Raw genomic sequence first — 17720 nt, 5'->3', positions numbered from 1 at the left:
AGCGGCTGACTTAGACTCTGCAATATGAGTTTTATATTTATGAAACTACAATATGAAGTAAGTCTTAAATTAGAAAAAGAAATGGAGTCACAGTAACCCTGTGGTTTCACTGGGCATTGTTTGCTACTTATTTGGAACTCTGTTGGTAGTTAATTTAGGTATCCATGTACCAAGACCCTTTTTGATTTTGTTTTGTGTTCACAGACTGTACCCTTCATTTGGTAAACAATTTCACAAATGTATTGATCAAAAGAGAACCTGAATAATAAATAAATAAATAAATAAATAAATAAATAAATAAATAAATGTAATAAATGTATAAATAAATAAATGTATTGATCAAAAGAGAACCTGAATAAATAAACGAATAAATAAATAAATAAATAAATAAATAAATAAATAAATATTTGGCATTAATGGAAAAACAAACTTAAGAGCACAAGCCTATTTTAGGTAGAACATGTAAGATTTAGGTGCTCCACGATTCTTGAGTTTATTATAAAAGCAATGCTTAAGGTCAGATGTATACAAAAGATTCCTAGAGAAAATTAGTGTCCTGGCACAGAAAGAGCAGAAAGAACAAAAACTTGGCTAAATCCTCAGTTGGAAGGGGATTTGTAACATGGAAAGAAATATGAGTGCCGGAATGTCAACAAAGCCAAGAATTAAACCTTGTTTTGTGGTTTATTTACCAAAATCACTGATACCTTGTTGGGTTTCTTGGCAGTTTCTTAAGACTTTGTCTTATTTCTTCTATAAATATTCAGGAAACATTTTTGAAAATATGTTAAATAAAGTCTTACTGGTTTTTATAAATGAGCATATTGAGAATTAAATTACATGTGCTGGGTTCTTCCATAAAAACTAAGTCTTTACATTTTCTTGGTTTATTTATAAAAAGACTTGAGGGGCTCCTGGGTGGCTCAGTTGGTTAAGTGTCCGACTCTGGCTCAGGTCATGATCTCATGATTAGTGGGTTCAAGCCCCACATCTGACTCTCTGCTGTCAGCACAAAGCCTGCTTCACATCCTTTGTCTCCCTCTCTCTCTCTGCCCTTCCCTTGCTCATGCTCTCTCTTTTTCTCTCTCAAAATAAACAAATAAACATTTGAAAATAATAAGAAAATAAAAAAAGGCTTGAGCACTTTTAGTATCGACTTTGAATATATACTTGTGTTTGAAAAAGAAAAATTGAAAATTTTGAATGGAAACATACGTTGAGTGGTAACTCATTTTTGCTTTTCTGTTTTTTCTTTAGTTCACGACAAAGTATGTTAAGATCCCATTTCAAGGTAAGCTATCATTGTCTTATGATCTTTTTTCACTGTAATTTTGAACATAAAATAGCAAAACTTTGAAATCTTTCTGCAGCCATAATTTTTTCCAGTATAGAAAGTAAGTAAAACTAAGGTTAATAATGTGTTTCAAGTTAACACTTTTTTAAGCAGCTTCAAAAGGTGTTAAAGTGTTTTATAACATTGAAAATAGTAAACTATTGTTTTAATGGCTTGAATAATAAGGGACTCATGGTAACTTTTTGGGATTAACAGAAATAAAGTTTTGATAGCAAGAAGATTTTGGTATGATGAAATGTACGAAAAATAGGAAGTGTAAGGAAAATTTATAATGCTGTACAAAATATGTAAAATGGTTTTGCATAGGAGTTAGGAGAGATTTTTAATATCTTTTTCTTATCTGAGTAAAGCAAAGTAGATGTGAAATTGTACCTATAATATGCAAAGACTCAGAACGTTTTCTTATTCTTTCCCCAAGTAAAATCATTTCAGAATAATAATGACACTAAGAAAAATAAGAAGCAATAGAGAATAGTCTCTTTAGAGAATGAATAAGGAAAAGAATGAGGAAGAAAAATATACACAAATATCCACTTCACAAATGAACTAGGGAAGAGAGGAAGCTTCTGTTCCAAGACTGAAGAAGTGATCAAAGTAATTTTAATCAGACTCTGCAGGTACCCATGCACAGAACCACAACTATATATTATGATAATCTAATAATCAGGAAGCTGCTATAAGTGGTAAGAATAATAAGGCTAGGCACAGAATAAATATATTGATATTCCTAATTAGGATGTTTAAACAAGTTATGGAATAATATAACATTAACTTCTAAATAGAAGAAACAAAAACCTATGATTTAAAAGGAAATAATTTCATAAAAGAAAGTGCTTTTTTTCATTAAAAAAATACCTATGTGACAGTGCTTCTCTCATATTCTTTTTTTTTTAAATTAACTTGAGGTACAGTTGACATGTAACTTTATATTGGTTTCAGGTGTACACCATAATGATTTGGTATTTGTATATATTGCAAAATGATCCCGACTGTATGTCTCGTTAACATCTTTCCCCATACACAGTTGCAAAAGGTTTTTTTTTTCTCTTTTGGTGATTGATGACTTTAAGATGTCTCTTAGTAACTTTCACATATGCAATACTGTATTAGTAATTATAGTCACACGCTTTAGGGTATATCCCCGTGACTTATTTATTTTATAACTGTAAGTTTATACCTTTTGACCCTCTTTACCCATTTTGCCCACTCCACCCTCTGTCTTTGGCAACCAGTAATCTGATCTCTGTATCTATGAGCTTGTGTGTGTGTGTGTGTGTGTGTGTGTGTGTGTGTGTGTGTGTTTTAATTTCACATATAAGTGATATCATGCAGTATTTGTATTTCTCTGTCTGACTTAGTACAATGCCCTTAGGGCCCATCCATGTTGTCTCAAATGACAAAATTTCTTTCTTTTTAGTGGCTGAATAATATTCCATTTTATATACATAATACATCTTCTTTATTCGTTCATCCTTTGATGGATACGCAGGTCATTTCCATATCTTTGCTATTGTGAATAATGGGACAGTGAACGTGGGGGTGCATGCATCTTTTTGACTTAATGTTTTTTCTCTTTTCTTTTGGATAGATACTCAGAACTAGAATTGCTGGGTCGTATGGTAGTTCTCTTAATTTTTTGAGGAACCTACAGACTGTTTTCCACAGTAGCTGCACCAGTTTACGTTTCTACCAACAGTGTTCATGGTTCCCTTTTCTTTTTTTAATGTTTTATTATTTATTTTTGAGAGAGCACAAATGGGGGAGGGGCATAGAAAGGGGAACAGAGGATCTGAAGCAGGCTTTGGTGCAGATAGGCTGACAGCAGTGAGCCCAGTGTGGGGCTTGAACTCACAAACCACGAGATCGTGACCTGAGCCAAAGTCTTGGACTCTTAACCAACTGAGCCACCTAGTGCTCCATGCGTTCCCTTTTCTCCACGTCCTTATTAACACTTTTTTTTTTAAATAATGACCATTGTGACAGGTATGAGGGGATATCTCATTGTGGTTTTGATTTGCATTTTTATGGTGATTAATGATGTTGAGTGTCTCTTCATGTATCTGTTTGCCGTCTGTATGATTTCTCTGGAAAAATGTCTATTCATTTTCTCTGCCCATTCTTCTTCTTTTTTTAAAGAGAGAGATTGCACATGCATGCCCACATGGCGCAGGATAGGGTGGGGAGGGTGGAGAGAGAGAACGAGAGGGAAAGAGAAAGAGGGTACCTTAAGCAGGCTTCATGCCCAGCATGAGGTCCATGTGGGGCTCAGTCTCACTATCTTGAGATCATGACCTGAGCTGAAAACAAGTCAGACACTTAACTGAGTGAGCCACCCAGGTGCCCTTCTGCTCATTAAAAAAAAAATTTTAACGTTTATTTATTATTGAGAGAGAGACAGAGACAGAGTGTGAGCACGGGAGGGGCAGAGAGACAGGGAGACACAGAACCTGAAGTAGGCTCCAGGCTCCGAGCTGTCCGCACAAAGCCCAGCGCAGGGCTTGAGCACGAACTGTGAGATCATGATTTGAGCCAAAGTCAGATGCTTAACTGACTGAGCCACCCAGGCGTCCCTCTGCCCATTTTTTAAATGGATTTTTTTTTCTGTTGGGTTCTCTGGGTTCTTTATATATTTTGGATATTAACCCTTTATCAGATATATGGTTTGCAAATATTTTCTCTCATTCCATAGGTTGCCTTTTCATTTTGTTAATGATTTCCTTTGCTGTGCAGAAGATTTTCAGTTTGTTGTAATCCCACTACATCATCTATAATCTATAAAGACCTGTGTAACAGAGCTACTTCTCAAATATGTATGATCCAAACCTCAAAAATAATATTTTATGTTTTAATAGTTAATATTTATATCTTGTTTCAAGTATTGCTTTTATAACTTTTCTGTTCCAAGTGATTTTTGAAAGACATTTTTAATAAAAAATTATGGAAAGGTTCACGAGTTCAAGCCCTGCATTGGGCTCTGTGGTAACAGCTCGGAGCCTGGAGCCTGCTTCAGATTCTGTGTCTCTGTTTCTCTCTGTCCCTTCCCTGCTCATGCTCTGTCTTTCTCAATCTCTCAAAAATAAACAAACATTTAAAAAGTATTTTAAAATTAACAATTAGGGAAAATACTCTCTTCAGTAGTAATGGCTTTATGATTTTGTAATATAAGAGGAAAACATTAGTCTTCTTCCACAAATTCTGTATATGCATATATAAAAATCTTTTATAAACAAGGCATGCATATAAAATGTTTTTATACATAAGGAACCTAGATCTAAATGTTTATTCTTTTTCTGTAGTAGCTGAGAGAAATAATGATTTACATATTTATATTAGCTATTAATTATGTTTGGCTGTGGCTTAAAGAAAATAATTTATTTTTCCTTTCCAAAGAAGAAATCCAGAGGTAGGCTGAAGAGGGCTGATACGGTATTTCGTTTGGTCATCAGAGGTCCTGGCCCTATTTTTGTACTGTGTCATTCCTAATGTATGACTTCTATTCCTAAGTTTGTCTCATGGTCCAAATGGCTGCTTGTACTTTAGTCATCATGTTTGCGTTCTAGGTAGAAAGCAGGAGGAAGGGGAAAATGGTAAAAAAAACAAAAACAAAAACAAAACAACAACACACACATACCACCTATTTCTTGTCTTTTTAAAAAATTTGTTTATTTAGAGAAAGAGTGCATATGCACGGGAGAGGGGCAGAGGGAGGAGAGAGAAAGAGAAAATCTTAAGCAGGCTCCAGGCTCTGTGCAGAGGTCGATATGGGGCTTGATCTCATGACTGTTGTCATGTCCTGAGCCAAAATCAAGAGTTGGACGCTCAACCAACTGAGCCACTTAGGTGCCCCTCTCTTGCCTTTTTAAGGAGGTTTCTTAGATGTGCATGCCACCTAACTTCTACTTACATTTTCTTAGCTAGAAGGTAGTCCTTTGACCACACATCTATTTGCAAAGGAAGCTAGGAAATAGTTTCTAACAGCTAAGTATCTTGGTTTCTAAATAAAATTAGGGTCTGTTACTAAGATCGCTAATAGTGGGTAGGACAGATGATAGACAACTCCCATTTTCAGTTACTGCTATATTCCTGTTACAGAATAAACCAAATATTGGGGGGAAATTTGGTAATGAGGTAAACTTTCCTTAATGATGGTGTTAAATCTTTTTTCTAAAGAAAATTAAGCTTTTATGCCCAGAGGTTGGTACATTTGGATTAGTAATAATTGTCTAGATTGCACAGAAATAATATCAATTATTTGGGGTTGTGAGCTGACTGAGGAAGAAATGCTGAGAAGTTTCCTGAAGGTTTTTACTCTTTTAATCTGTTTGTCTTTGCTGCCAGTTTCACTGACATTTTTCAGAATGGGGAAGTTACATAGCTTATGGATTAGAAGAATTACTGTTGTTAAGATGTCCATACTACCCAAAGTGATCTGCAGATTCAATGTAATGCCTATCAAAATCTCAATGACATTTTTTATAGAAATAGAAAAAACAGTTCTAACATCTGTCTGGAACAACAAAAGACCCCAAATAGCCAAAACAGTCGTGAGAAGAATGTGGCTGGAGTCCTCACACTTCCTGATTTCAGACTATATTACGAAGCTATAGTAATCAATATAGTTTTGTATTGGCATAAAAACAGACACATAGAACAGTGGAACAAAATTAAGAACCCAGAAACAAAGCCAGGCATATATGGTCAGTTAATTTTCAACAAAGGAGCCAAGAATGTACAATGGAGACAGGATAGTCTTTTCAATAAATGATGTTGGGAAAGCTGTACAGCCACAAGGAAAAGAATGAAACTGGACTCCTACCTGTATTATATACAAAAATCAACTCAAAATGGATTAAAGCCTTAAATGTAAGATCTTAAGCCATAAAACTTGTGAAAAAACTTATCCCCAATGCTTTTTTCTATCATCCTTGGCAATGATTTTTTAGGATTCGATACTAAAAGCAAAGACAGCAAAAGCCAAAATAAACAAGTGGAGCTACATCAAACAAAAAAGCTTCTGCATAGCAAAGGAAAGAATCAGCAAAAAAGAAAAAGCATTCGGTGGAATATCTGAGAAGGAGTTAATATCCAAAATGTATAAAGAACTCAGAGAATTCAACAGGAAAAAAAAAGTCTGATTAAAAAATGGGCAGAGGAACTGAATACACATTTTTCCAAATAAGATATACAAATGGCAAATAAGCACATGAAAAGATGGTAAACATCACTAATCATTACAAAAATGCAAATCAAAACCACAATGAGATATTCCCTTACACCTGTTAGAATGGCTATCATCAAAATGACAAGAAATGAGCAAGTACACTGTTGTTGAGATTGTAAACTGGTACAGCTACTGTGGAAAATGGTCTATAGACTTAAGAAATTACAAATAAAACTACTATATGATCCAGCAGTCCCATTTTTGGGTTTATATCCAAAAGAAATGAAAATGGGATTTTGAAAAGATATATGCACCCCTCATTATTCATGTAGCCAAAATTTGGAAGCCACCTAAGTGTCTGTTGATGAATGGATAATTTTGTGGTGTATATGTACAATGGAATATTGATCTTGAGAAAGAATGAAATCTTGCCATTTGCGACAACATGGATGGACCTTGGGGGCCTTTACTAATTGAAATAAGTCAGAGGAAGACAAATACTGCATGATATTGCTTATATGTGGAAACTAAAAAGGCTGAACCATAAATACAGAGACTAGCTATCGTGGTTACCAGGGACTGGGACATGGGGGAAATGGGAAGATGTTGGTCAGAGAGTATAGACTTCCAGTTATAAGAACAATAATGTACAGAATTGTGATCACAGTTAATTAATACTGTTATTATATACTTGAAAATTGCGAAGAGAGTTGATCTTACATGTTCTCATAACGGATATTAAATGGTAGTTACAGAGGTGTTAGCTAATGCTTTGATGGTAATTGTTTTGCAATAAATATATCAAATTAACATTAGCTTAAACTTACACAATGTTATATGATAATTTTATGTCAATAAATTTTATCTGGAAAAAATAAAATTAAAGGTCAAAGTAAGTGTAAAAAAAAAAGAAATATAAAGCAGAATAGCTAGGTAAAGAGAGAGAGGGAGATAGGGAGAGACAGAGCAGACTTTAAATGGCCTAAGTCAGTATGAAAGACTACAAAATAGATGCAAAGAGAAAGAGAACAAAAGAGTAATGAAAAGAAAAAAGTTTAAAAATACAAAGATAGAATAGAGGGAGGAATGAAAGGAAAGGAGAAAGGAGAGATAAAGGGATAAAAGAAGGAGAGAAAGGGAGGAAGTTAAGAAGAATAGAAAGCAGGCAGTATACAGCAAGGTAAGAATAGAGAAAGAAAAGGACAGTGAATAAATTAGACTGAGAAAAGGTAAAGAAAAAAAGCTATCAAAGAGAGAAGAAAAAGGAAGTGGCCAAGATAGGAAAGGGGAGGCAAGAGAGAGAAGTTTAAAGTGATGAGTCTCTAAGAATAAAATACAAAAGAAATGAAGGAAAGAATGTGGGAATGAGAGATAAAAAGAAGGGTTTGAAAGGAGGAGCCAGTAAGAAAATAAAGTACAATAGTGGACAGTGGGGAAAGAAATCTAAAAGTAACTCAGTCAAAATGCTACAGTAAAAATAAGATTGATGACTGGGTGACAGCTAGATAGGAAGGTAGACAGATATGTAGGCAGCTGTACAAAATACAAATAGATCCATAGGTAGGTGATGGATAGGTAAGTAGGTAGCTAGAGATTGATAGGTAGAAGCGATTTTAAAAAGGATTACCCAAGAAAATGTCAATAAATAAGAGGCAGAAAGAGAGAAAGGGAAAGAAGAAATGTAAAATGTTTTTAAAAATTTCCATGAAATAGAGAGTAAGTAGGCAGGTATGCATGCAGACAGACACAGAGGAAAAAATTGAAACACAGAAAAGGAGCAAGAAAAAGGCATGGAGAAATGGAATAAGGGAAGGAGAGAATGAATGAAGGAAAGAGGAAATATGAAAGAAATAAAGACAAGATGTTTAAAATGGATTAATTGATTATAAGAAAATATTTAAAAGTAGAATGGTTCGTGTGGGAACATTAAGATGACTAGTTAAGTATGTAAGTACTTATTGTAAAATGCTTTTCAAACTTCAGTGTTGAGTGATATGAATCATCTGGGGTTTTTGTTTTTGTTTTGTTTTATTTGTAAATCAATTCTGATTCAGTACATCTAAGGTGTGGCCTGATATTCTACATTTGTAACAGGCTCCAGTGTGATGCCAGTGTCTCAGGCTCAGAAGTAGATTTTAAGTAGCAAGGTGCCAGGAGATAATAGGAGGAGGAGTACGAAGAGATTTGTTTCAAATAGGTATTCATCTTGAGTTTATACTTAACCAATACTTGTATTAGTTGTTCAACTGCTTGTTTTCTTAAAGTTGGGTCAGATGACCTTCAGGACTTCTTTATACCAGTTCTCTATTTCTTTGAATTAAAAAAAAAATCTTTAGGAAAGATTCTTTTGCTAACTCAGAGAAGGACCCATAATTCTAGGTGATTTCCTGGAAGTTTCAAGAAGTAAAATCTAATCTGGAAGAATTTTATTTTAAGTTTTATGTATTTATTTAATCTCTATACCCTATGTGGGGCTTGAACTCATGACCCTGAGATTAAGAGTTACATGCTTTTCCAACTGAGCCACTCAGGTGCACCAAAACATGGAAGAATTAAAAAAAAAAAAATACTATCTTAGACCATTCAAAAGCTCATGTTATTTTTGAGAATCTTTTGATAGTGGTGGCTAGTCTGTATAGGGGAATGCAGATATTTTAGGAGAAGAAACATAAGAATAAATTGGCTAATGATAGCATTTGGGGATTTTGGTTGATCATATTAACCAAGATAGAAATATATAATTTTCTAAGTTAAAACCGTGCTAGTTGTCTGCATTGATAAAGTCGTCTTCTTTCCTTTCTTCCCCTCTCCCCCTGCTTCCCCTTCTTCCACTTCCTCTCCCCTCCCCCACCCTTCCTCCTTCTCCTCCTTATTTTATTTTTTTCCGGTGATATAGCACTTCCAGTAAGAAATCTCTCTGGACAGGTTTATATGCTATGAAAATTTATTTTCATATTTCCCTTTCCTGGATATAACTGAGATTGATAATTATTTGGGCCTTTCTAATTGCAATATGATCTTTTTTATGCTAATAATATTGTTTGAGGTATTTCAGCCAAGGTTAGTGAAGTACACTGGAAATGATTTTTGTAAAACTTCACATATCATTCTTTTTGAAAAACATCATGTATTAAAGAAGAGTCATAAAGCGTATCAGTGTTAATTCCTAAATGGATAATTTATTAACTTGTTACCTTTTATTTGTTTCAGTCTCCCTGAATGAGGTTTCATTGCTAGTGGATACCACACATTTAAAGAGGTTTGGGTTATGGAAAAATAAGGATGATGATCACAGTAAAAGGAATCAAGCTATCCTTTTCCTTTGGGTCTCTGCAAATTATCTTCAAGAGATTCAGACCCAACTAGAAAACTCCGTATTAAGCCAGCACTGTGAGTATATGAAATATTTCTATATTTCAGAATAACCTGAGAAGTCCTGTGTATAGTTTTCTTCTAAAACAGTTTAATAGAATGTAATTATTTCATTGAATTGAAATTAAGTAGACTTGATTAAAAATAATTTTAGCCCTTACTATTATACAAGGTAAATTATTTATTCTACACAATTTCTCCTGATAATTTTGCTCAACCAAGAGAAATTATCTGGTAAAATAAAAGGAATACTTTATCTTTTAGTCAGTTGCCATCCTTGGCTACCTTTCTTATGAATTTCTTGCCCTTGTTGCATAAAGAACTGTGGCAGCTAATCAATGGCAAAGTTAAATAAAATACAGAAGTCTTTACCTTCAACATTTTCTTTAGTTTTTTAAAAAATAAAACCTTGTTACTTATATATATCATTTCTCTAAGACTAGATTGAGTACTTTTCTGTATGTTCCCATAAACTGGTCTGTATATATGCATCTTAAATATCTCCCAACTTTGTTTAGTTTTTAACTCCTAAAGGAGTCTAGTTTAGAATTGGGTAAATCAGATTAGTAAGCTTCTTTCTTGCCTCTTTGATCTCTCTACCTTGCTGTCTCTACTCCCTTATATATTAAAGATGTTAAGTAGTGAATAAATTTTATACCTTTAATATTATAGTAGTCCCTCCCTTATCCATGGAGGATATATTTCAAGAACCCCAGTGGATGCCTGAAACCACAAATAGTACTGAACTCTCTATATATTATGTTTTTTTCCCTAGACATACCTACATACTTTCCTATACATATGAAATTTAATATACAAATTAGCTACACTAAGAGATTAACAGTAATAACTAAGAATAATTATAACAATATCCTGTAGGAAAAGTTACATGAATGTGTAACATCTTCTTGTGATTATGTGAGAAGAGGGAATGCTTATGTGATGACATGAAATGAGGTGAATGACACAGGCATTTTGATGTAGTGTTAGCCTACTGTTGACCTTATGGCAACAGGCCAGAAAAAAGATCTGCTTCTGGGCTGCTGTTGACCGTGGGTAACTGTTACTGTGGAAAATGAAACCATGGATAAAGGAGGACTACTTAGTTACTTTGCTGTCCTACTTCCAAATTAATTGGGAGAATTCATGAGTAAATAGCAGAGAAGTTGGGGGAATAAAACTAGCCATTTATAATTATGGGTGGAGAGAATATAATTTGAGACGATTGTTGAAATGTTTGATGAAACAATGATTTTGAAGGAAGTGTTTGGTTGGTTGGAATAATTTTTTAATTGGTAGATTTGATAAATGGAGGAGGCTAGGGAAAAATAATTAGTTCCTTAGTTATCATTCATTCATTTATTCATACATTCATTAACAAATGCCAGGTAGTAGAGATACAGTAGCTAATGCCATTGTGAAGTTTCCATTTTAATGCAGGAGGAGTTTAAAACTTGGGTTTTGAATCTAGGTTACTAATAGCCTGTTTGGGGATTTAATTTCCCTCGGTTATTAACTAACATACAAAATGCTGTTATTAATAATTAAATTATTTATAGTGCTCTTGAACTATAATACTTGATTAAAATTGATTTATTTTTTCTTTTATAGCAAAATCCAGTGAATTCATTTTTCTTGAGCTATACAATCCTATTTCGCAAAGAGAAGAATTGAAATTAAAAGATATTATGACAGAAATAAGTACAACCAGTGGAGAATTGGAACTTTCTTATCCATTGTCTTGGTTTCAGGCACTTCCTTTATTTCAGAACCTCTCTTCAAAAGAAAGTTCTTTTGTTCATTATTATTGTGCTTCGACTTATTCTTTTCCCGCTGTTGCTGCTGAAGAAATGAAGATGAAATCAGTATCTCAGGTTAGCATCTGATTAATATAATTGTCAAGTTTTAGTAAAAACTTTTTCCCTGAAAATCAGATGATTTCAAAATGCTGTGTTTTGTCCTAAGTGCTCAGGAGTCAACCTGAGAGAACTCTGAATACCAAATCTAAAATAGTCTTATTTTATTTTTAATTTATTTTATTTTTAAGTAAACTCTACACCCAATGTGGGGCTCAAACTCACAACCCCAAGATCAAGAGTCACATGCTTCACTGACTGAGCCAGCCAGGTACCCCACAGCTAGAATAATTGAATCAATAAAATCAGTAATGATAACATGATTATTACCAAAGAATAAAATAAATACCCATAAATCTATATTGATACAAATAAATTTCAGAATCAATGAATGGAAAATACTGATGGTGGATAATTGACAGTTCTTTCTTAGGAAAGTATTTAACTAATAAATGTAAAATGAATAAAAATTACAAAGCCACCATAGAAAAACCATAGTTAGGGGCACCTGGGTGGCTCAGTCAGTTGAGTTTCTGACTTCAGCTCAGGTCATGATTTCACAGTCCGTGGGTTTGAGCTCCTCATCAGGCTCTGTGCTGACAGCTCACAGCCTGGGGCCTGCTTTGTATTCTGTGTCTCCTCCTTTCTCTGCTCACACTCTGTTTCCCTCTCTTTCTCTCTCTCTCAAAAAAAAAAAAAAAATATATATATATATATATATAATAAAAGAAAGAAAAACCATAGTTAATGATTGTTACAGGCAAGGCCCACCAAGAGATACTAAATTTAATGGGTAAAAACTTAAGGAGAAACAGGATATGTGCATAATCTCAAAGTTTCTCAACCAAAATATTTATTTATCACCAAAAGAAAAGTAATAACTTTACAGTGGAGAAATGTGGCAGATATCACCAGGAATAAGATACCGACATGGTGTACCTGTCACATAATACACTGAGAGGGTACATGACTTCTCTGGTATTTTCCCCAATATTGTGTAGCCTCAGTCTAATCATGAGAAAAATCAAACAAATTCAGTTTCAAAATAACTGACCAGTACTCTCGAAAATATCAAAGTCATGAAAGACAAGGAAAGACAGGAATTAAAGGGTACTGATACAGAAAAAAAGATATTAGTAAAAAAACTAGTGAGATCAGAATAAAGTCTCTAGTTTATGTTATTATTCCAATGTTAATTTCTTAGTTTTGAAAATTGTACTGTGGTTATATAAGATGTTAATATTAGGGGAATCTAGGAGAGGCTTGTATATCTCTGCCAAATACCTCTAGAAAGAAAGTTTTTAAAGTTTGCTATGACAAATATAAACTTTTTGTCTTTTAAATTTTATTTTGTCCTATTTATTGTATCTTTTGTTCATTTTGAACTGTAAAGTTTTCACATTGTTCTTTAATTATAGAGCCCAGATCTGTAACACTTCAAGTTAAACTTTGATCTTTGTATATACAATATGTTTTGATCAAGAGTGTTATTTTGATTCAGCTATATCTTTGTAGAAACTCCAAATGTATAGATATAACTCATTGATATTGATTTAGTCACATTTTCTCATAGATGTTTAGGTTTTGACTTCGTCCTTTTGAGAGCTAATGCGCATTTATGTATTTATAAGGAAATCTTTTTCTTTGCCATTTCTTGTCAGCCTTCTAATATGGATAGAGCCAAGCCTACTTACACCTTCCTACAGAAGCAAAGTAGTGGTTGCTACTCACTTTCTATTACATCTAATCCAGATGAAGAATGGCGAGAAGTCAGGCACACGGGACCTGTTCAGAAGTATGTACTATCATAGGCTGTTTGTGATAGGTAGACACATTAGTAGTTTTCAGTCATGTTGCTGATTTTAAGTGGTTTGACTTTTTCTTTTTAATTGAGGTATAGTTGACATACAATATTATATTAGTTTCAGGTGTATACCATAATGGTTTGACAATAGTTTGCCTTTGTAAATGTTTTGAGTTTTATTCTTAAAAAAAAATTTTTTTTTACATTTATTTATTTTTTGAGAGACATAGAGAGACAGAGCACAAGTTGGGGAGGGGCAGAGAGAGAAGGAGACACAGAATCTGAAGCAGGCTCCAGGCTCGGAGCTGTCAGCACAGAGCCTGATGCGGCGCTTGAACCCACAAACTGTGAGATCATGACCTGAGCCTAAGTCGGACACCCAACTGACTGAGCCACTCAGGTGCCCCAGTGTTTTGAGTTTTATTCTTACACTGATGGTTAGTGATAGAAATAACAATTTTTTATTTTAGAGAAAGTTAAAAACATTTATTAAGAAAACAGTCAGTGCCATTCCATTATTTTTAGTAAAGTATGCCTCAATTTAAGATACTTTGGAGTTTATCAGAACTTTCTTTTCTGAAGTTGCTATGTTACTCATATTTCCTCTTTTATATGTCTTCTTAGGGTGGTCAGGCAGAATAGGGATTCTGTGCATTTAAGGGTGACTTCTCTTCTTCTGTGTGATTCCTTTTTTCTGTTAAAAAAAAAAGCAAGTTGGGGCGCCTGGGTGGCGCAGTCGGTTGGGCGTCCGACTTCAGCCAGGTCACGATCTCGCGGTCCGTGAGTTCGAGCCCCGCGTCCGGCTCTGGGCTGATGGCTCAGAGCCTGGAGCCTGTTTCCGATTCTGTGTCTCCCTCTCTCTCTGCCCCTCCCCCGTTCATGCTCTGTCTCTCTCTGTCCCAAAAATAAATAAACGTTGAAAAAAAAAATTAAAAAAAAAAAAAAGCAAGTGAAAGAATAGGATAGAAAATAGCCAATAAAATACTAACTATCATATTAACATTTAAAGTTTTCACATATTCTTATTTGATTTAAGTGCTTTGGTTGCCTAGATTAAATCAGTTGCAGTTGAGTCCATCTTCTTGAATCTTTCTAGTTCAAGAAGTATAGTTATACCTTTATTTTTTACTACATTTGTGCAGTGAGGACCATCCTGTCTATTCCAAGATTATAGTTGGAAACTCACAACTGCTCTTCTGAGTTTTAAGAAAAGGTGCCAGAAGAAAGATGCCTAATTAGTCGTCATCTGTTTCCTACTTCTTTCTGGTTGTGTTATAATTACTTGTTTCCTATATTCTGTTAAGTTTTACATTATAAGCACTTTATTATAAGGAAACTTGCTTCTCTGCTCCCTTGTTATTTCTGTATTGTTCGGCTGTTGGTGTAGACTAGCCACAAGTAGAAGAACGTAGTTTTTGACTGCTTGCTCTTTTGAATGGAAAGGAACTTGTCTTGGGGATTCAAACTTAGAGTTGGAAGCTGGAGCACAGGAAAATCTTTCATGGTTTATTACATCAGTGTGTTGAAAGTTAAAAATTGTGCAGAAGAGAGACATCTTAGATGGCATTATAACTGAGACATAACGTATTGGTTAGACAAATATGAGACTAGGTCACATGGGAAGGACTGGAAATGAAAAGATAATGGAAGCACTATTACTAGCTTCTGAAAATAAAGGAAAATATAATTGCTTGTATCCTGTCAATTATTTTTACTCTGTACATTATAGTTATTGAATACACTGCCCTAGTATTGTTCCATATAACAAATCTCTTTGATACTAGAATTTTCACTACCAATGTGTTTTAACTTTAGTTTTACTTTTTTAAGGTTGATTGTATATCCTCCACCACCTACTAAAGGGGGATTAGGAGTAACTAATGAAGATCTGGAATGCTTAGAAGAAGGAGAGTTTCTTAATGATGTAATCATTGATTTCTATCTTAAGTAAGTACAGTGACGAATGATCTCATTTGTTTTATCAGTTTTGATGTGAACTTTAAACTGCATGTCTATCACTGAAGTATTTTAACTCTAGCTAAAAGTAACCTGCCAACAATTCAGATTTTAGAAATTTTTGCCAGGGCACCAGGGTGGCTCAGTTGGTTAGGTGTTCGACTCTTGACTTCAGCTCAGGTCATGATCTCACAGTGGTGGGATTGAGCCCTGTGTTGGGCTCTGCGCCAACAGGGTGGAACCTGCCTGGGATTCTCTCTCTCTCTCTCTCTCTCTCTCTCTCTCTCTCAAAATAAATACATGTTGAAAAAATTGTTTTGTTTGCCTATCGAGGTTTTCTACAGTTGACTACTTCAGTTTGTATATACTCCAGAAGAGTTGCTATTTTTTGTTTGTTTTAGTTTTTGTTTATTTATTTTTTTTATTTATACTTCTTAACTGTTGTATTACTGTGGTGAAGGAAGTATCTAAAAATTACAGATCACTTTGGGAAAGGAAAAGAAGCAACTCTGTAGTTATCTATTCTGTCTTCAAGTGCTGTTAAAAAACCTGTTAAAAATGGCATATCACTATGCCATTAAAAAATAATTTTCAACTTTGCATAGCTTAGTTGAAGGAATAGATAGGAAGGTTTTATAAACTTTGATGTAAAGTTTCTAGCCTGCATCTTTCCTGAGTCCTATTGTTTACATATACTAGCCTTATTCCAGTCACTCAGGCTCTGAATCTCTATCACTAGCCCTTCATCTCAGATACTGTACATTTGACCTCTAGAAGTTTGATCTGGGTCTTTTTTAATATCTTATACCTAGGGCCTCCATGAATTAGGGGGTTTTCCAGCCTGTCTGGTAAGAACAGGCACTATTCTTGTCACTGGCTCATTCCCTCTCATCTTTTCAGGTAGTTCTCACCCCAGCATTTTCCTCACACACATGCAATGGTCATTCTTCTAAATACTTGAGGAGGACGCTGCACATGTCTGGAGTTCTGTTTATCTACGACTCTTCCCTTTTTAGTATTCTGATCTGTAAATTCTAGCTGTCTTGGTCTCTCCTGACTTTCAGCATCTCAATGTGGAGTCTGCCACCTGGGTTACTCCTTCCTGTGCTGCCACCTGTAAACTACCAAAACAGTAAACTGGGGCATGAGTGGAGCTCACCTTGTTTATTTCTCATTTCTCAAAGACCACTCTTCTTTGTTGCCTGATGTCTAGTGTTTTGAAGACTATTGATTCACATGTATTTTGTGTGATTTTTCGCTTCTTTCATCCAGGTGGGTAAATCTGGTCCCTATTGTTGTGTCTTGGCTGGAAGCAGAAGTCTTCATCATCGACTCTTCACCCTTCCTTCCCTATCTGCATACTCAGTTGCCAATTTTAGTAGATTCTGTCTCTCAAATTCGTTTATTCTTTTTCTTCTGTCATCATGATTTCCTAGTACTTCTTACCTGAATTGTTATTCTGTCTTTTTAACTAGTGTCCTTGTATTTTTTATCTCTATTTTCCTGTGCATTAGGTGTATTATGACCACCAGTATTCTTCTTAAACCACTCAATGAATGCAGTTCCCATTAGAAACTTAGAGTAATTTCTTATTACCTGTCAAAATGAGTTCAGACCATCTGGCTTTTGAGAGTCTTGATAATATGACACTAATCTATCTCTTTAGCCTTTTACACGTATTTCATAGTCCAGCAAAATTGAATTATAAACAGTTTACTAAACAAAGCCTATTCTTAGTCACTCTTCTGCCTTAATGCCCTGCTCTCTTGTTTCTTGGAAGACTTTCCTCTTTATCTCAACCTGTTGAAGTTTTATTCCTCTTTCATGGTTCCTCTCAAATGGTACCTTCCTCAAAACTTTTCCTGATCTTCTAAACAGATATTATTAATTCCCATAATACTCCATTTGTATCTTTTTTATGTTACTTATAATATTTTTCTTTATTTTTTTTAATGTTTATTTAATTTTTTTTTTTAGAGAGAGGCAGAGCATGAGCAGGGGAGGGGCAGAAACAGAATCCAAAGCAGGCTCCAAGCTCTGAGCTGTCAGCATAGAGCCAGATGTGGGGCTCGAACCCATGAACTGCAGGATCATGACCTGAGCCGAAGTCGGACACTTAACTGATTGAGTCACCCAGGCACCCCTTATTTTGCATTATTTTAAAGTTAGTTGGTGATTTTTATTTTTTTTTAAATTTTAATGTTTATTTCTGAGACA

General features: G+C 34.6%; 1 protein-coding gene across 15 annotated transcripts in view; it reads left to right on the top strand.

Annotated features, from left to right (window-relative positions):
* The window catches only part of SENP7 (SUMO specific peptidase 7), a 149842-nt gene that overhangs the window by 117076 nt on the left and 15046 nt on the right, over window positions 1-17720 (top strand). For 14 of the 15 annotated variants that reach the window (XM_053220783.1, XM_053220782.1, XM_053220776.1 and 11 more), the window contains 5 exons: window positions 1258-1291; window positions 9726-9905; window positions 11499-11761; window positions 13405-13538; window positions 15378-15494. In XM_053220783.1, the coding sequence (XP_053076758.1) occupies window positions 1258-1291; window positions 9726-9905; window positions 11499-11761; window positions 13405-13538; window positions 15378-15494 (728 nt within the window). The remainder of the gene's footprint in view (window positions 1-1257; window positions 1292-9725; window positions 9906-11498; window positions 11762-13404; window positions 13539-15377; window positions 15495-17720) is intronic. The other variant, XM_027077640.2, reaches the window with a different exon arrangement.

The sequence above is a fragment of the Acinonyx jubatus genome, chromosome C2 (assembly GCF_027475565.1).
Source record: "Acinonyx jubatus isolate Ajub_Pintada_27869175 chromosome C2, VMU_Ajub_asm_v1.0, whole genome shotgun sequence".
In the NCBI taxonomy this organism is placed as follows: Eukaryota; Metazoa; Chordata; class Mammalia; order Carnivora; family Felidae; genus Acinonyx; species Acinonyx jubatus.
The sequence above is the reverse complement of the archived record's forward strand: the minus strand, read 5'-3'. Positions and strand labels throughout refer to the sequence as shown.